The 21,039-nt window shown below is 43.7% G+C and overlaps 1 protein-coding gene across 12 annotated transcripts in view; it reads right to left on the bottom strand.

The window, feature by feature from the left end:
- TCF4 (transcription factor 4) overlaps positions 1–21,039 on the bottom strand; it is a 208,061-nt gene that overhangs the window by 137,312 nt on the left and 49,710 nt on the right. For all 12 annotated transcript variants that reach the window (XM_035560062.2, XM_050716607.1, XM_050716606.1 and 9 more), the window contains 2 exons: positions 5,819–5,880; positions 3,657–3,753 (listed from right to left, as the gene is read on the bottom strand). In XM_035560062.2, coding sequence (XP_035415955.1) covers positions 3,657–3,753; positions 5,819–5,880 — 159 coding nt within the window. The remainder of the gene's footprint in view (positions 1–3,656; positions 3,754–5,818; positions 5,881–21,039) is intronic.

Genomic DNA, 21,039 nt, shown 5'->3' with positions numbered 1-21,039 from the left:
GTTCATTCCGCAAAATATTTTTCATCTTTTCTATTTTCACGTCTATTTTCTATTTCCATATTTTCTATTTCCATAAGTACTATACTTAACACTTAATCAAGTCAGGGACAGTTCTCTCCTGGAGTGTTCCCCATGCCCTCAGTCGCTGCAGCTGAGAACATCCACGCCATGTCCCAGCACACCGGGCTGCTGCAGCTCGAAGCGGCACAAACCTAAATACTCCTGGTAGGCAAACCAAGGAGAGGAACTGAATTACAATGACCCAGCAGCTGTCATAATAGGACCACAGTAACCAAATCATCAACCACTAGCCCAGATGAGACTCAAAGGTCACCACGTAAGCCAGCAGCTTTCTTCGACAGCGCCCAAAACCTCAACGTAATCCTTGCAGTGAAATGCTACATTAAGCTACAGGGAGGTTAGAAACAAGTTACTGTACATTAGTAAACGATATTGATATAAGGTACTAGCAAAATATCCAAAGTAGCAGGATAGAAAACGCTCACCAAGGACACACTTGGAAATGGAGAGGCAATACGAACCAACGCCATGCCTGCTGCAGCTATCAGCCCATGCACGTTTCGTTTCCGGGCCAAGTGAGTACTCTTCCGTTACTCTTAAAACAAAACCAAAATACCCAGCAGAGCACTTGGACTTCGGAAATGCACAAGACAAGCTGTGTTTGAAAACACACAAGCAGTAGTTTGAGGAAGGGCTTGAGAAACTGTGAGCAACACGAGGAGCAGGTGAAGTTGCAGAGCTCCTTACCACCGGGCCTGCCCTGAAGCCTGAGGCACAGGCTCCCCGCTAGATGCCAGCCACGGGAAAATGTATGTCAAAAATAGGCATCTGGAGAATAAAATACAATGTAAGCCCTCATTTAAGCACAACCCCTCTCTGCAGACGCTTGTGGTCCACAGATTTTAAGCAATAAATATCCCAGCACGGTGAGTGTGAAAGGGAGGCGCTCATCTGGCCCAGCTCTGAGGGAAAGCGGGGCCTGGCCACCAGCAGCCCCGTCCTATTCCCACCCGGGGCTTTTGAGGCCTTTTGCCGTGCATAAGGACAGCACCAGGCCCATCCCCACCACTGCCTGAGACACAAGCAGGGGTCAGCAAATGAAAAGATGCAAAGATTCAGAGGCTGTTGGTGTTAACAGCACAGACCTGCTCTAAAACCAGCACGTGAACAGAAGCAGCAGCACATGAAATCAAATAAACTGCCATTTGTGGTTCTTTTATGTAAAACAGATATTAATCATATAGCTATCTAGCCTGTTTCTGATTTAAGCATTAGTAATAATTTCTTACTCGTAAAGACAAGTAAGTCACATTTAATCAATGTACCAATTATGCTATTTAAAAGCAATAAAACCAGAGGTGACATGAAGGCCTCACTGCTGCCACACCCCTCAAGTTAGGAGCAGCTTCGTTCAAGTCAGGAGCGTGCACCAGTATGAAACCGGTTCAAAATGGATGATAATCAGGCTGTATCAGTTGCCAAGAGAAAGAAGAGCATGAAAAGAAAGTTACTGCCTGCTTGTGGAGGTGCAGGCCATGCTATACCAGCAGTTATGGGGACCTCTCCTTCAGGGGGGTTCAAAAACCTGGGGTCAGGACAGCTCTGTTAAACAGTAACATGCACTGTTCATCACAGCAATATTTAGAATGCTCCCCAAATCACAGATGCAGGCGATCAGCATGGATTTACAGATGTCTTCATTAGGGCAGCACTTCACAAGTGTCACCCATCCTAGCAGAGGTACTCACAGCCCCATCTCCAGTCCCACACCACACAAAATGAAGATCCTGGCCAAGGATGCCTCAGCAGCATTTCCACTGGAGGGAAATGTCCACATCCCATCATCCCCACCTCCTCCAGATAAATGCCCCACACATCCAGGAACGCACCAACACCACGACATAAAAGGGCATGGGCCCTGCTATCTCTTCTGCCTGAAGAGAACAGATTAAGAAGAGTTCACCCCAATTACCAGACAATTATGTTGAACTGGGGCTGCAGGAGGCAGCTGATGGCCCCAGCAGCACACATGCATTTACACACAATAACACAGGCTTGCACATGTAACAACTTGAAAATTCCAAGTTGTATAAGCAGACAAAAGTTTCAGGGTGCTTCAGGAACATGAAATTGTAGGACTCTGCCATGCTCCTAGCTCATACCAAGGGCAGGAGAAGACATCTCGAGCACAGAGCCCACAGCTGTGCAAACCGCTCTGCTGGGGACAACTGGGACTTGAACAACACAGAAATGAGGGATCCAAAATTTCTAAGAGTCCCACATGGCTTAATTCACTGTGTGCCTCTGAACACGTTTCTGGAAAACAAATGTCTTAAACCAAGCGAAACCAGTATTTTCACTAAGATTGGCAAAAACAATCAGACAGGAATGAGATTTTTCTGTAACCTAAGGGCAGGCAGAAGTAAGAGACACTTAAGTTCTTCAGATTCAAATTAAAGGTTAAACTTGAAAGCATCCCACAGCCCAGTGGGTTTCACAGAAGTGTGTGGCTATTTGTGAAGTGTCTCTGTGCACTACCTAAGCCCCATGGTGTGAGTTAAGAAGGGAGTGTTGAAATTTCCATGCTTTTTTTGGCTTATATTAGACCCTTTAAAACTGTTGTAACCATGTTTTGTACGTGAATACATACAAATGACTACAAGCTCCAACATTGTCCCATATGTTAAACAACTCACAAATATTTCCCAATATTAAAAGACAAGGCATATTTTAGGGACATATATTAGAGCTGAAGAATGATATATCACAGTTACAGCTCCACGTTTTTTTTGGCTTACATTCAACCCTTTAAAGCAAAGCATTTGGTTAGTTCATTGACAACTGCAGAAGAAGGGTGTGATCTTGGCCAAGCACAAACATTACTAATATTTTTACATCATATATTTACTTTAACCAAACTCATTTATCAACCATAATTAAAGAAAGTAGCTATCATTCACTTACAAATAATTACAGCCTCGCTTCATACTGCTGTGGTGTTTGCTGCTAAGCTAAACGGTTATTCAGGGGTGTCAAAACTTCCTATCATGGGGTGTGGGGCAGAAGGAGGGTCTCTGCCAAACGCCCTGGGCAGATCTCGCTGCTGTGAGCTGAACATGCTGCAGCCACCTTCATCTGCAACCCGGGAGCCTGCAGCTCACAGGTCCCAGCAGGCAGCGACCCATCACGCTCCAAAACAAACAAGGGCTTCGGTGTCCCTCAGCAGCTATCTATCTGTTCCCTTCTGTGAACATAGACTTCTAAAGTTTTCAGGAAGCCTTTTCTACTCTTCAAGTCCTGCTCAGAGCACATCCCTATCTTCTCCGCCAACTGGTCACATCTTTAAAAAAGGAAAGGCCGTGCCTTAGGACGCATAGATTTACCTCTTTCAGCAAATAGTCACCACATCAGCAGTCATATCCCCCTTACCAGAGGAAAACAGCCCGTTCAGTAAATGCAACTCATGTATATTTTGTAATCATATGGTAGCTTTAAAAAAAATCCATGTTCCCACCCTTATACCAAGTACAATCACCCTAAGAATAAGGATAAGGATTTTATACCCTCAGAATTTTATTTCTGGTTCATTAATTCCACTTTCAAAAATACAGTTAAGTTAGGAAATTGTTTCTTACTTTGTATTCTGGAATTGACAAAAGGAGGAGAGAGATTGTCGTGTGACCCGAGGTCTCTGCTCGCCATATGATCGTAGTGAGTCCCATCTCCATAGTTCTGTTAACAAATTGGGAAAAAACAATTTCACACATTTTTACAGCATTTTTCAAAACCTACATGCCCATATTCCCCTTCTAAGTTTTAAGCCATCTATAAGAAATATTAGTCCTTTTATTGTTTTCCTCTATTGATTCCGCTGGAAGTGATGTGTTCCAGAGCGTTTTTAAAGCTGTTTCAAATTTTTATTTTGTTAGCAATTGACTTTGGTTTGCTCTGTGGGTAATCCTGAATGGGCAACTGAGATGAGGTTCCTGGAGTTTTCTGCTGTGTAATGCAGCAAAAGGCTCTCTTAGTATGAAAGTCTTCTTACCCATAAAGTAAAAAAAAAAAGTATTTCTTTTAATGTTTTGGTTTTAAAATTTATTTTTATGTAGAAGTTTGCTCTCTGAATCACTTCACTGCTATATGCGTGCAATTGCCTATAAAACAAATTTCCAGGTCTGTTAGACAGGGGGTGTGGAAAATAACTTTTCACTGAAAAATACTCCTCCATAGTGCTAGTGTTTGTGCACACACTTCTGTAAGTGACCGGTGAGTACCCGCTGCCCCTCCTGTGCTGCAGTGCTGGCCTGTAAGTATTTTGGGGGGGGGGATCAGCAGCATCAGACAGTACCCACAGAGGAATGAACATATCAAACCTTGGCAGAATTGGGCCCCTAACTTTCAAAACCGTCTTAGAGTAACCTTCCACTCTCAGTCAGCAGATTAGCCAAATCTTAAAATTAACTGCAAATATTGGCCGGGCAGGGAGTTATGTAATGTTTTGTTTCTTGGGTTCGGAAGAACGCACAAGAAACTCATTCTCCCAGCATGGAAACAGCAGCATCACTTCACAAAAAGGGAAACAGAGGGAGGTCAGGCTGTTTGGGGTGTAACTCTGCAAGTTAATGCACAGCCTTGATTGAAACTCCAGAATTCTCCCCAGGCTCGTGCTCTTTTCTTTATATCGCAAAACTTAATTGTACACTCACATTCAAGTTTTTGCATGCATAAATAATTGTGTGTGCAAATTTAGAATTTACTTTTCAAAACATTTTTCCCTGGGAAGCAATACAAGTGTCAAGGAAAAAAAGGGATAAAAATAAAACTGACAGACGTGAGCGGTAATGACGTAATGGATGCTAAGCGGGAGGGAAGAAAAGGTGTCGGGCTTTCCTCCCTTGGTGGCAGGACCAGGGTCCCCGCCGGGCAGCACCTGGGGACCCCCTCTGCATGCAGGCACCTACCAAAAACCCACCCCGAGGGGAAAGACGGGCCCAAGGACGAGTAGCGAAAGCACTCGGGGGCACCGAGCAGCAGTCTGCACTGCTCACCAGCCTGGATCCTTCACGTTAATTAGAAAACAATTAAAAAGCAATTTAAACAAACTGGCTGAATAAGGGCGTAAGTGAGAGCTCAGCCACTTTTTGCCCAGCCTAAGAGTACTTCATGCCTTTGCAGGAAGTAAACAGAAATAACGATCGCGACGCTGGAGCACCACGCGTGCAGGGGGGCTCTGCACGGAGCAGCGCTCGGCCCCGCTGGAACCCGAGATGCCTGAAGGGTCTGCATAGCTAAAGGGTCTCTAAAGGGTCTGGGAGCTGGCCAAATCCAGCTGCCTTGCAGGTGCTGTGAACACCTTGCTTGGCTGCCCCGTACCAGCCCAGCACCCAGCGGCTGCCTGCCCCAGGGGTCCCTTCCCCATCTCCTCAAGAAGCTGCACTGCCTCAGCCCTCTTTGGGGGCATCAGCACCAGCCACCCCCAAAAAACCTCACTACAAAAACAATGTTCAACACCAGCATTCACTGCTCCACGTCCACGGCCAGGTGGCTGCTACCACACCACGCAAAATGATTAATTAATATTCTCACTACCTGTTAGCAGTAGCGGAGCAGGTGCCAAATTCAATCACGGGATCAGGTTTGAATGTTTAAAAAAAAGGCAATTTTAAAGGGAACACAAGACCACTGCCAACTTTGCATGCCCATTTCTCTGCACAATCAGGTGTAAAACTCGTATTTAAGATTGCAAATTTACATATGCAGGATGTCTGGTTTGGGGAAAAAGATTAGATATACTTACCCTGGATGGACTAGGATGTCCTGTATTCCCCCAGGACCCTGAGCTAGTTCTGTCTTCTACATCTAGGGACAAAAAAGTTCTTTAGGCTTTATTGCAATAATTCTTTCCTTTTGTATAGGCACTTTTAAATTAATGTTTCAAATTAATCTCCTGTTGCCTTTAATTAAGAATCAGGCACAGGGCTACTACGATGGTAGTGGCTTCTGACCCACTGCTTAAATTAACTCATTTAAATTCACAGCAGAAATGAACCGGACCCTCAGGAACCCGAGGTTTGAACATAAAATTACTCCAGTGGCTCAGTGCTCCTCGCCACTGAGGAGTGGCTGCATTGTACCACTTCGAGTCCTGCCAAAGCCTCCAGCACAAAGCCAGGTATGGTCAAACAGTAAAAGTAAAATATGAGGAAACAGGAGCAACTGGGAAGTTCAAGTAAGGCGTATTTAGGGTAAGTAACTCTTACCACCCCAGCCAGGCTACCATTTTAGAAAAACATTTCGGCAAAGAAAAGCACATTCCTAAAGCTCAGCACATAGCAAGTATCTGTTTTTTCCTTCACTGTTTAATACAAAATTCACTGCAATCATTAGGAGACACACAGTTTCAGACAGCCTGACAAAAATCACATCAAACATTTTGCATAAGGTGCACTCCACACTTCATATTTCCCAATATTTCTTCTAATGGTGGTATTTTTACTGGGAAAAACTTGGGGAAAGTGGAATAAAAAATAAGGTATTGTCAATGAAACCAATTTACTAGTATTAAAACTTCCTTGTGACGCTCCAAGGCTCCACTTTTGTGGCAACAGAGAAAAAAAGACATAGGACCTTCTTCACTAGATACCCCCGCTGGTGCCCAAAGGTGCCCAAAGCAAGGCCGTGCACCTCAAGGCCGCACTGCGCCGGAGGTTGCCCCACAGCCCAGGAGAAGTCACTGATGTCCACCTCCTGCCTCCAGGCTGCTCCTGAAGGCCTGGCACCCTCTGCCCAGGAGATGGACGCTTACACAACCACGGCCATCACGAAACCTCTACCAGAGAGAGTTGGGAGTCTCATGAGACTTTCCTCTGGCCTAAAAAGTGGATGGATAGAGGTACACCAGCGAGGCACCTCAGCACACGTTTCATGGAAGCCTGTGAGGAATTCCATCGAAACCCTAGTTCACTCTGGTGTTAATTCAGCTGAGATCACTCACGCTCAACATAAACACATCCTTGAGTGTGCTGATGGACCATACTGCTTAGACTTTTTTTTACTTGCTGCATGCTAAATATCAAGGAATGTGACTGGCATTGATCTATAGCATTACTGCACATTTCAGTGCTATTTTCTAACTTACTCCTGTGTGCCCACCAGCACCCTAATGAAATAACCTTGCTTGCCTTTTGCCACGCACAAACAGTAGCTTTAATTGGAAAAATATGCGTTTGGTTTTGCAGGTTGGAGAAACTCTGAGTGCTCCCTCAGACTACAAACACAAGAGCTACCTTTCCACCTGGTATTGCTTCAGCCACTCCTGGAGGAGTAGCGGGAACTCGAGTCGCCTGAGACACAGATACGGTCATTAGCACTTACAAATACAGGTGCTGCGACCAAATCTGGTTGGTTTCCAACATAAAAAAAAATGTATAAGTTTAATACTTTCCCTCAATTACAATTCCTATTATCTCAATAACAGATGAATGTGTTAATAGCACAAGACACTCTTAGGTAAATATTTAATTAAGCTCCAGAAAAAGAAAGAAAATGTGTATCATTTACCTGACAGATCAGATCAACCATTCTATTAGGTTAATTAGGCATATTTTTAAAAATCATTTGTGTTATGTAACAGGCAATTAACTCTGTAGAGCCCTGATCCATTGCCTGTTAAAAATCAATGGATATTATCCCATTGACTTTGATGGGCATCGTACCACCCTGGAGCACAGCTTCCAAAATCCATATTAAATCCATTAGCAAAATTAGCAAGAGAAACGCACACACAGAGATGCTGACATCACGCACATCCCTCAATATTTCCTACACCTCTGCTTCATATGTCTTCGTGTACCCCAACACGTGTGCTAGGAGCAGTGCCGAGCAGCCAAGGCCCCTTACACTGGCTCATGGTCAGGGCTGGGAGCACGATTTATGTGCCAGTAAAGCTTTTTGGGCTGCCATACTGTACATTCCTATTTATATTTTAAGAATACAGATGCTGTGGTCTTGGGGCACTGTAACGAGTCACCTAAGCAAACACCTGAGAACTGTGTTTTGGGATCCTTTCACACCAAGTGGCCCTAAGAACAGCAGCAGGAGGGGGATCATTCACAGCCCCAGGCACTTTTCCCAAGAAGGGAAAGGTCACTTATGGGCTTACAGTCAAACAGATGGTTCTGGGGAGAGGTGAACCCTGCCCACTTGTCCTTTCTGGTGCACTTTGCTCTGTTATTCCCACTCCTCCCTTGAGCCAAGGTGCCAATGGCCGGAGGGCACCATCAGATCCTTAAAATGACCCGGGAAGAACACATGCCTCAGCACTGGGTTGCTTTTTGTCATTTGCTTTGCTTTAATTTGAGTCCATATAATGCTCCAGTTCATCCACCAAAGTTAAAAGTTCTGGACTCTGATTGGAAAATGACAAGCAATGGCTCTTGTGCCTTATCTTCAGGGGTCGCGTCTTAGCTTTCGACCAATTTTCTTTGTATTTAGACTTAAATGTGCAAACTACACTATATTACTCTGCAAAACATCAATGAGAAGGCTTAATTAAGTAACACTGACAGATAAATCCATTTCTTTCGCAGTAATCAAATCAAAGCAGGTTGACATAACACAGGAACTTAATACAGTTATTCCCTTGTAATTGGAAAAAGGCCCTTTACTTCTCATTAAAGCAATCTTCTGGGTATTGGCATAATAAGAAGGCTCAGGGCTTTAATACTGCCCTATAAAAGCCCCAAGATACAGACCCCTTGAGCAAACATGCCAGATTATCTAATTCCTTGATCACAGTGGAACATGTAGTTATTGTTTTAAACTACTAATTCTTTATCTCAGCTACAGTCAAAAAAGAAGAAACTTGCTCTAAAACACATCATGGAGCCCTATAAAAACATAAGCCACAGCTGAGGAATAAGATGTATTAAGATGTATTTAAAAAAAAAGAACACTAGCTCTTTAGCTGGGAAATCGAGAGCTTACTAGGATGAAAACTAATGTTAGAAATAGAAAAAAATAGAATATTTCTTGGCAAATCTACAAATAGAGTAAAATTATTTTTTTCCTGCATTTTCAAGTGGAATTGGCCAGAGCATTCCCATTTGCCTGCGTGATACACCTAGAGCTCTCGGCCCTTCCATCTGCCTGTGCCCAGAAAGGGGTTATACGGTGGGGCAAAACACTGGAGTGCTCAATAAACAGATGGACATCTGCACCTTGCCTCTCTATCTCAGTTAAAAGTATTCTTTTAGCATGATCCAACCAGCTATCGACAGGCCGACCCAGCTAACTTCTGTCCCCCCTTTAAACAGCGCTCAGATCAACAGCACTTCTCCCTCTGCAGAGAAGAAAAAGCCTCAATAATTGCTACCTAGTTAATCTAGCCTGGTTCGCTAATAATTTAGCACGACAGATCTTACAAACCTTTCTGCAGTCCCCTAAACCTAATGCTGGGAATTTATTATGTACCCCGTGAGGACTGCCACTTAGGTAATTAGGACAGCGAAGCCCTAATGCCACCAAAGTCACCGCAGAATTCTCCAGTGACTTATTCTCAGCGCTTGGGTTTATCCCACAGTGCGCAAACTTGAACACATATGTAATTTTCTCCAGAATCTGGCTCCTGTAAATTAACCTCACTTAATCAGAAGCATGAGGCAATGTGACGTTACCAAAAGCAAATCATCACAACCTGGGAAAGCAAATTCTGCCGATCCTAAAAGAGATGCTCAGCGCTGTGGGCTGAGGCTGGCTGGATTCAAGCCGTGCCACCTCTCTCGATGATCCTGAAGCACGAAGCAAGGCTTCTTGACCTTGGTTGTAACACCCAGTTCCTTCAACTTTCTTTGGTAAACGTTTCATTCCCTTAAGGACTTCCTAAAGAAAGGCTTTAGGCTTAGAAATTAATATCTGTATATATAATATTTTTCTGGAAATACACCCTACTCTCAAAAAACCTTCCTTTTTGCAGGTATAAGCCAAACATACTTGGGAAATCATCCAACACTACAGCAATAACACAGGACAATAAATTAGATGACTCTGGAAAATAATTTCGTTTGAGCCTCCCACCACTTCCAATAACAAATTTGAGCACGTACATGAAATCCTAAAATCACAAGCTAGAAAATAATATTCTCATGCTCTACCCCAGTAACTGGCAACACAGATATCACAGAACCAGAACGGTTTGGGTAGGAAGGGACCTTAAAGATCATCTAATTCCAACCCCCTGCCACGGGCAGGGACACCTTCCACTGAGGCACTTACATATTAGAGGCATTCTGCTCCTGGTAGGAAATGGAGGGGGGGGGGGGGGGGGGGGGGGGGGGGAAGAAAAAAGAAAAAAAAACAGAAAACTCAAGACTTAGCAAAAGTAACTAAGAACTTAAACCGTTTCATAAGAGCTGTCATTTGGAAAGATAGGGATGAAAAACAAAAGGTAAGAAGAAATACATACTTGATGCTCAAGTAGCAAAGTAACAGTAGTCTAGCAATTAGGTGAGAAAGAAGAAAGGAGCACAGTGGTCGATCCTGTTAATTTTGTAGCAAATGTGATTACAAACATTGACTTCTCTACCATTCATGTACATACATGCTGCTTAGCCATGTGTCCCAGAAGAGCAAGCTTCCTGCTGGAGGACAGGGACTGCGAGGCTGTTTGCACCAGGAGAGCATTTCTGGTTCCCACCACCATTCTCAGCAGTATTTCAAATAATTTTATAGAAAATAGGCATTAAGCTATCATTACTCAATCCGGTATTATTTGAGGGGGACTGAGGACGTGCATTATAAAGCACACAGGTCACCACCTCAACCTTTCCACATAAAACTACATCATGCTCACAATCTCTTGCAGCAGAACCAGGAACCCAAGCCTCTTCCCACCCTTCTGATGCTGTCATCCCTACTTCTGCCCACAAATTAAGTAACCCGATTACTATGCTTATGCAAGTAAATAGAGAGGCACCCATTATACATATACATTTGTTTTGTTTTTTTTTTTTGTTTTGTTTTTTTTAGATGCTCAAATAAAGAGAGCCCAAAGGGCAAATTCAGTTTGTTTTCATTGGCTAAACCTCCTTGCTTTGAAAAGACACGGGTGAAATTCTGCTTCTGTGGGAGTTCGATTTGATTTGTATTTGATTTCAGTTAAGTCTGAAATTTCATCTTTAGTATTTTTGTTCGCTGAATCCAGAATAAATAATATTGCATGTTTAAACAGCAATACCCAGAGAAGCAGCACAATCGAAATCGTGACTTCTAGTGAATGTAGTAATACAGTAGCTGCATGAGCAGCCTGAACTCAGAAGCATGCCTGTGAAAAATCTGGCCTTTACCCATCAATTTCAGAGCAAGAAATACAGAATTGTTTCTTTAACTTAGTGCTAGGGCCATATATTCTTTTAAAGGAGCTGAATAAACTACATAACAAGCCAAAGATAATTCTTGAAGACCGATAATATCATGCAAGTGCAAAATAATATTGATATAGTTACTTGTGTTAGAGACTCAGAAATAGAATTGCATTGTTATAATTCCAAAATCCTGTAACAAATTTGGAAAATATTTTAACACTCAAGAGCACAAAAATGCTTGAAATGACATTTTATCCTTTGTGACCAAGTGGAACATACATTTCACAGATGCTAAGTGCCGTGCTCTTGAATTTACCTATGCAGCAAATGGGATCAGTTATGGACGACTAGAGCAAAAGGAAAGTCTCCCAAAAAGTCGTTGGTGAACACAAATTATTTAATATGATTTCCCAAAGTCAGAAGGTGACATACTGTACTCAAAACGAATACATTTGCTTAACCTCCCTTAAAATGGCGTCGTGTGTTTGCTCTGGGGGAAGGTGCCAAGGAAAAGGGTGTTAAAAAAGCAGTGCTCGTCCTGCACGTGAGGAGTGCTCGGGTTGGGTGTCTCTATTTCAGTGCTGGGGCTGGGTATGTGCACCAGCCTGCTGTCCTCCCCTGGATCCTCCCAGGCCATTGCAGGAGGCCTGGCTGGCCTTCGCGGCCTTCACCCCACAAGCCTCTCAGCCTTCGGCCTCCACACCCATCGCTCCCACCCACACATTCTGGATTCAGGGAATCACAGAATCACCTAGGTTGGAAGAGACCTCCAAGACCACCGAGTCCAACCTCTGACCTAACACTAACAAGTCCTCCACTAAACCGTATCACTAAGCTCTACATCTAAACATCTTTTAAAGACCTCCAGGGATGGTGACTCAACCACTTCCCTGGGCAGCCTATTCCAATGCCTAACAACCCTTTCCGTAAAGAAGCTCTTCCTAAGGACATGGGAAGCCCAGGCCCTCCAGAAAACAGCTGAAGATTGGATGAAGAGGTAACTGGAGGAAACCTAGCGAGGTCCAAGGCCTAGGCCACCAGGAGGACCAGTTGAGCAAGGGTTGGTGGGTCAGACCATTGTTTCATTCGTAGCATCGTAAAATCAGAGTAACATATTATATACACCGACCTCCCCAAAAGACAGAGGGCAAAGACGACACCAGAAGGATTGCAAAGGAAAGTCTGGCAGTGAAGCTGCCACAGAAAATGGCACAGAAACACAAAAAAAGGTACCCAAGGCAGCTAAGAGGAGCAGGTAGCCCATGCTTTCTGGGGAAAGTGCATTCGGAGTTATGAAAATCCCTCCCTGGTTGGGCTTGTGTGGTGCTGGTTTTGGAGTGACAGAACAGAAGAATGACAAGAGCAGTTTGGGTGAGCGGTATGAGCTGATCTCTGAGGGCTTCAGTGCTAAGGTCCTTGAGGAAAGGAGCTTGATTTTCTATGGTAAAATTGTAATAAAAAGGCGGTTGTTTTGTAGTCCATACCCTTTCTGTTACTCCTTTATCCAAAGACACAGTTTATTTGCTAAAAAAAAATAAATATAAAAAGTAATAATTATGTCCATACATTGAATGTGTATCACAAGTGGTCTATTTGCAAAATACACATTTCACTTCTGAAGTCAGCCAGTATAACTTTACCTGCATCAGAAAACCCTTTCATATGCTAACCCTGAGTATTTCCCCTGAAGAGCCTGCCAACTGGGTGGATTTGCTAGCGTGATCTAAAATACACAGAACAGTGAATGAAGAGACAAATATCTTAAAATTCCACTTTTATCTTCAAGATAAAAATAGCATATTAATCAAAAGTAATTTTATAAGGGATTTAGCAGTCAAAATATCTTCAAACTAGAAGGAAGAGGACCACGATCTCTACACAAGAGATTTTTGTATACGCACCATACTAATGTTTGATTAGCATTTCCATTGTATGAATTACAGTTGTGTCAAAAATGAGAAGGGTGGGAAAAATCCTAGACTCTAATTATGATTACCATCCACAGACAAGTCTGATAAACAGATACCTCGGGATCGCTATTACCTCTTTGTGCTCTGAAGCACCTTACAAACAGTATGTCAGATACTGCTAATACAAATTAAGTTAAACAAACCCATTTTGTGGATTGAGACCTTTTCTGCTAAGTGTTTTATTTTCCAAAAGAATGTTTTTTCCTCAGAGCGTTATGGCTTAAGAACTACATAACAAATGAGCCGAGTGGAAAATGACAAAGAACAGAAGGAGGATTAAAGACCAGCAGATGAAGGGAAGAATAAGTTGGTCACCTGGACATTTCGTATGCTAAAGGACTGGCAAGTTTAAAGTGCATATCCATTGATCCAAACCTTTTTGAAGATTCTGAGCTGAATATCATCAGGATGTGATAAATAAATAGACGGGGGGGATCTGGAAGAAGGGCTGTATGAATCTTGAAGGTGACTGAAGAAGTCAAGGACTGATTTCAGCGAGAGAAAGGAGCCAGGAGATGGAGGCACAAACAAAAGCACAGACTGCAGGGCCCTGGAAGCCAGTGAAGGAAATTTAACTACGACATGGGAAGCAGCAGAGGATGTTGACAGACTGCAGCGCAGGATGGGGGAAGTTGCACAAAGCTCAGGCAACAGTTCAGTGAGGGAAGAGGAACACAAAAACAGTGACTCTGTGCACCTCCAGCATCAAGTTGCATATAATTATCCTTTCCGTGACAGCAACGTAAGGAAAGCACAGATTCAAAATAGGAAAATTCTACTACTTATTTGATAAACAATTTACTATTGGTTTGCTCAAGGGATTAGATACAAAGCTTTAGTTTTTTTTTTTTTTTTCCAAAGAAGTAGGACCAGCTGCCAGATATATACAATACACTTCAATAGCTTCTGTTAAAGCCACAAATAATTGGAAAATTCATTTGAATCAGATGGTCATTTTACTTTACGTCTGGATTTTCAAAGTCTATACAAATACTCGCGGACAGTCTGAGGCACCACTTGACAGCACTTGCTATAAAACATCAACAGGGTAAACAATCTAAACTGTTCTCAATCTTAATATTCATAACAAAGAACTGCATTATCCCGCCTTCGGATGAGGTCATAAAACCTCACATTGTGTTTTCCAGAGTTACATAAGCTATTTTCTAACACACATATGACAGACTTTCTGCCTGTAAGGACAGCCGACTTTCACGTATCCATTCCATTTGCATAACTCCAGCATCTAATCAGTTTCTATCAGATCTGATGAAACTATAAGCAGACAGTACAACAAAGTATAAGGTACTAATGTACAAAGTGTTGTAACGCCTTTTTCAGTTCATCAGGATACTCAACATTTGATTTTGTCCTGGTTTTGGATCAGTTTGGGGTTGAGAGTGCTGTGGGGGACACAGGGTCCAAAGCAAAACATTTTATTTGTTTTAACCTGAGAGGAGACATTAGTAGGAAAGCATCCATTTCTTAGGACACTTTTTCAGTTACGAACTGAACATGGTTTATAAACTCCGGCTATTTAATTTGTATGTTCATATATAATCTATATTAAAGTACATAATTTTACTTGAACCCAATAACCTAGAGCACTCCCAAATTATGACAGTCAATCCCATTGCTCCAAGCAGAGTACATGCATTCTACACTGTAGCCTAGAAGTATTTAATTTAAGGGCAGATTACTTACTCTCCTTGTATTACCAGGTCACGAAGGTCTCGGTATGAAGCAAGCGGGCATTTCACTTCCAAACTAGCAGTCAAAGCCAAAAGGTGGTGGCAGACATTTGATTAAAACCTAAGGTGAGGCCACTTAGGAAGATGGCTAATTAAGAAACAATTGTGGACTTCCCAGAGGGCTCATTATAACCTCATCCTTCTCCATCTCCACCTTCCACACCACTTCCCCCCGTCTGTCCGCACCCACCTCCTGTGTCAGCACCCCCTGGAGCAGCCCAGCCCAGTCCCAGCCCCTCTGCACATCTCCAAGCACCACAGGCCAGTCAGAGGGACTGAGCACTCGTCTGTAAATATCATTGCCACTTGCACTGTTTTTCCATCTTCTTTTGCAAATAATTCCCTTCACCTGTACCTCATGCACCCAAATCCGCCCACCAAGCTTCTCTCAAGACCTGCTTCCAAGGCTGGTGCAAAACTCTTGCATGAAAACTCTGGCATGGAAATCTTGCACGGAAACTCTTGCACACTGGCCTCAGCTACAGAGCGCTGAGAAGGGCCAGTAACGCCCAGCATCAGAGGTTACCCCCTCTTTGTAACGTTGCCTTTGCTCCCTTCCTCAGGGAGCACTGCGTTGAGTTTAAATAAACGTTTTTGTTTTGTGCATTGGTGCAGTCTATGGAAGGATGGGCTTCGCATGGAAAGTCTGCATGCAGCTAGAACATCCTGATTCTCTGGGAGACAGCCGTGTGTTAAGACACTCTGTAAACAAAGCACACGGACTCGTGGAAGAGAAGAATCACAGAAATACAGCTTCGCGGCCCAAGCCAAATGAATGATTTCATGTTTAGCCACGTAAGATGACCTCTTTCAAGAGACCAAGCTTCAATGAGTGTCATTAGCCTAATATACAGATGACATTTCTAAAAAGTTATGTGTGCTTGTGTAGTAACACTCCAAGTTGTTATACGAATAAGCTGGCACTCCATATCTGAAGTTTTTCCAGCAGAGCAGTAATACCACGATGCACATTTTACTGTGCCATGAAATACTAGGTTAGCCTGTGCTTTAGTCATGAAAACCAGACAATTCCTGAGGTTTACATCCTTAGGATTTATTACCCACACAAGGACCCCAAAGCCTTTTGACAGGGCAAAGACAGGCACGGAGGACACGCGGGTAGTGACAGCTCCAAGCGTTGGATTGAATTTTGCTCCTAATTAACAAAAATACATGAAGAGTTTGATTTACAAGGAGCACCCCTCTCGCAAATTGCTAAAATAAGCTGAATAATTGTAGGGAACAGCATCTAATAACTCGCTGCACGGTTCCGCTGCGTTAGCAATCTCGTTAGGCATCGGCAGTGCCGCTGCCATACATCACACCCTTCTGGGGAGGGCTCCGGGGTTCCCCCCGAGCACAGGAAAAGAACCACCAGGTTAAAGCCCCGCTCACATGCATCGAGGAGATTATTTTACGGAATAAGTCAGTCCAATCATTTATAGCATCGTTTAGACAATGGCATGCTTCGCACGCAGTGGTTACTTGCATGAAAAGTATGTGCCCCGATCTGAAGAAGTGCCGCAAAATAGGTTCCTGAAGTATGGTGGCAATTAAAATATGCAATGGTGTATTTAAACGTTGAGGAGACCCACTGCCTCCGACGGAAAGCAGGGGAAGGAGCTGGAAGCCGAGCCTTCTCAAAGTCAGGTAATGTTTAGGTACTGAAATAGATCATTAAAAACTTAATCCAGGCACCCTCAGCTTAATCCAGAAACTTCTGTAAAAGCCAGGGTCCTGGCATCTAAATAGGGCTGGATGAGGTCTGGCTCAGGAGATCTCCCTCTGGGACAGTTTTATAGGAACTCCAGCTCACCCTGAGACCCGATTCTGCAAGCAGACCGTGCAGGAAGGTTTATGGTAAAGGCCTATAGGTGCAAGGTGCAAATAGGGATTTTTCCTACCCAATAATAAACGATGTAAGTAGCTGTTTTCACTTGTGCAGTTCCGCTTTGACCCAAACTGTCCCTAACTACTAACTGTTAAAGTTGACTGGGGGCTTTGAGGTTGCAAAAACAAATAAATGAAAGCCATAATTAGCAGAGGCAATCCAGTGGGCTTAAGACCCCTTTTCGGCAAGGTCTCAAGGCAGAAGCAAGCTCAGAGGGCCCTGCCAGCACCACGGGGAAGGGGTTGGCTCCTCACCCCTCTGCGCTGGCAGCTTCCAGCTCCTCGCCCACCGCTGCGGGGATCACCGCGTCTCCAGGGGGACCCCTGCCCCGTGATGCAAGGGGCGAAGGCTGGCTTGGGTCATTACACAGAAAAAAAACCCTAAAAACATGCAAACTTCTTTCCGCTTTGGGTGGGGAATAAATTCAGGGATCGCTAGTTTGTGTTGAGCGGATGGCTCAGGATCGCGACCGCATCTGCTGGGGCTGTTTCTGTATACACTTCGCTGCAATACTGTTATCTAAACCAGATTTGTTGCAGAGCACACCAGCAGCTGGGTTCTGTACCTCTCTGGCCAGTACATGACTGGTTAATTCCCAATATTTATGTTTCTTGGAAACAGAAAGATTAGTGAGGAATGTGTAACTGGAAAAGGCTACGGTTAAAAAAAGGGAAAAACAACCAAAAAACAACCTCCACCAGTCCAGATCATCCAACTGGCCGTTGCAAAAGTCACAAATTATATGGACGACAGAATAAATGACACCGTACTGATTGCAAACCATGCAAATCAGATGAAAGGGAAATTAGATGGAGACAGAAGAAAAATCTCTAACGAAACTAAAGGACATTTTCTGCTACACTTGTAGTCTTTGGAGAACAGTGCTTTAATTTAAGTGTCATATAGATGAAGTCATTCTAAAGTAAAATTACATTAAAACAACTGCCCTGGATGTATTTGCATTTAAAGTGTATTATGACAGCCTGCAGCAAACACTTGCTATTTACCGGACACTTGCTATCGTAGGACAAGCCGCGTGTTTCTGGGCAAAGAATATGAACTGACAAGGGAGAAATCTATCAGAAATCAATGCTACAGAAAATTTTAAGTGATCTATTGCGCTGTAGTGCGAAAGGATTTTCCAGGCAAGACGAGGTGAGGGAGTATATTAGAGTTTCTTATTAGAGTTTCTCTTATTAGAGTTTCAAGGCCATGCTGTGACTTCACCTGACTTAATCCGCTCCCTTCCAGGCGGCCTCTGGCAGAAGGTCAGACCGCTGGTTTGACTGGGAACAGGCTGGGGATGGAAACCACGGGCACTCGTGCACAAGCGGTGCTGTGCTGCTACAGGTCCGGGCTTCCAACAGCCACCGCCTCCCACAGAGCTTCTTCAAATGCCATTTGACATCAAAGCTGGAAACTGGAACAGGATCGATTTGATGGCCAAGGAGGGGCTCTGGCTATGGAGGTACCTGAGCAAAGTGCCGACATGTGGGAATTTTCTCTTTCCACACTTGCAGACTTGAATTTGCAAGGAGAGAACGTACAAGATGCAGACTCCTTGGTCCCAAGGAAGATCTCAGACTGAGCCTGCAATTTTGCAACTCCACAACGTTTAAAGGTGGAAAACATGAACCCCCCCCCCAAATGCACTGTGTGTGTGCCCCACTTATTTCAGCATCCTGGCTGCTAGAGTCCCTCACTAGGTGGATGGAGGCACACCCGGCAGCCCCAAAAAAGAACCACTTGTCCTTACACTCATACCCACACACCTGGCTGAGTCTTGGGACATGTCCTGCAGGGGCTGATGAGCCCCAAAGTTTCCGTGATAACTTCTTCAGGCTTCCTCCAACTGTGAGGGAATGGCTCCTGCCCTTCCTCACGCACCCATATGCAAAGTCACAGAGAACCAGCAAAAACACGAGCATCTGAACATGGGTTTCAAGCACCAGACATCAAAAAGACTGACCAAAAACATTCCCTCATTGGTCAAGAATCACCTCTGTGCTGTGTCGTTACACTCGTGCAGTGGGCTAGGCTTTGGACTGAAAAGCCCTCCTAGAAGACATGCTTGCGTTGAACCAAAAGCTGATACAGGAATTAGGTCATACTACATAATGCTGAACCCCAACAGCTTAGCTCATGATCAGGAAAAATGGAGCTTCCTTTCTTTGATTTCTGTTTCTAGTTTTCATGGTGTATTGAGCTCAGCTCATGGGTTTTGTTTGGTTGGGTTTGGGGTTTTTTTGTTGGTTGGTTGGTTTTTGGTGTGTTTTTTTTTTTCTTTTTTTTTCTTTCAACTGCAAGCAAGAGTTAGAAGTTCCCTTTGATTAAGGAGAAAAAATAAATGCTGGGATAATTGCATCATTTTTCCTCTGGCCCAATCTCATGGTGCAATGTCAAGTTGGCACCACTGCATAGGAGGATCATACTGCTCTGCTGACTGCAACTCATTCTCTTTCCACTGTTTGTACCTTTTCAGACCCAGATCACTCACAATTACGCACTTCATGAACAAGAAATTCCAGGTAACAGTGCCGTGTGTAAGGCACCTCCTCACAGGATCTCTAGTGAGATTTCCATCTTTTGTCTAAAGTCTTAATGTACGTTGTACACAACTAAATACGAGAGCATCCACTAATAAAACATGCATCTGCTTAAGGGCTTTAGACTCACATCAAGGGAGTGGTTCGTCCTTTAAACACATTTCCTGCAATAGCAGGACACCTCAAGTCAGTTTTGAACCAACTCCAACAGTTTCAACTCACCTCCGGGTCTCCCAGTTAAGCTGAACCACTTTGTAATGGAAAAGAAAATGCATGTGCAGTCAAACTCTTAAAAAGAGAGATATATATCTATGTTATCTTCACACATTTGGGGAATAAAATACAAAGAAAGGAGCAAAGGATTATGCTTCGTGTCACTTCCACTGTTCAATATTTATGAAGGAAGTCTATTTTTCTTCAATTATGCCACTAATTACTGGCGATGCATTTCGATTTGGGCACTGCATAGCAGAACTAAGCTCCCTTTTCTCACTCCAAGCTGTCTAGGACCAGCCACGTATTTCCTACACCCCTGTAGTTCGATGTAGTTTGCTCAGGTACTCTAAAACAGGAGGTCAGGAGAGGAAAGGCAACTCCTGAACGCCTCGCTGCTGCCACATCATCACTGTAACCAAGACTTCCCCGCTGCCACCCAGCAAGTCTTTCTCCAGAAAATGAACACAACGCACTTGCAACATCCAGACAAGGGAACAGTATAAACAGGTTATGATGACAACTGAATCGGATGTGTAATGCTTTAAGTGTCTACTAATTCTGCATTGTAATAGAAAAAGCTTCAAAAAAGCATGACATCCGCATGAATGCCAAATTAATTCATTATGATCAGTGCTACCACAATGAACACCAAATTAATTCATCACTGCAGAATACACAGAGCACTACCCACTTGTTATACTTGCTGACGAAAACACAGGGAGGACAATCCTCACTGAACAACTGTAGGAAGTCACAAGTACCGCTGACTGGGAGACTCATGAGGAAGCTTGCACATGGACACAGATTTCACCCACCTGCCGCAGTACATGGGTTGGTTTTAAATAGACCATGAGCATGGCCAGTCTCAGCCAGCTGGGGAGCCTACCACCTCCAGCACACGTTATTCCCTAGTATATAAAGAACCAGCAGCAACGCTTCCTTTCTCTGAACCAGATCATTCCAAGAACTCTCAAGGCTTTGTCCTTTTTACAGGATAATAAGGAATACCCCAAATAAATCTGCTCCAATTCCTCAGCCTTCAGCATCTCTTATATAGCTTCTGATATCAAATGTCACGACTGTTAGAAGGGTCTTCTCACTGGACTCTTGAGGCAACATAAGTTAACTGCATTTGACAAAACTCAAGTCCGAGAAATTATTTCGCACTTCTGGAACATTTCCACTCCTCCAGGAACAGCTGAGGCATGACTGCAAGCCTTGAAGCTTTTGCCAGGGATAACTTACATAATGGCAGCATTTGATTTTGAACTGCAAGATCACTGA

This window comes from Cygnus atratus, chromosome Z (assembly GCF_013377495.2).
Source record: "Cygnus atratus isolate AKBS03 ecotype Queensland, Australia chromosome Z, CAtr_DNAZoo_HiC_assembly, whole genome shotgun sequence".
Taxonomy (NCBI): domain Eukaryota; kingdom Metazoa; phylum Chordata; class Aves; order Anseriformes; family Anatidae; genus Cygnus; species Cygnus atratus.
Note: the sequence above shows the minus strand (reverse complement) of the source record. Positions and strands in the feature narration are given on the sequence as shown.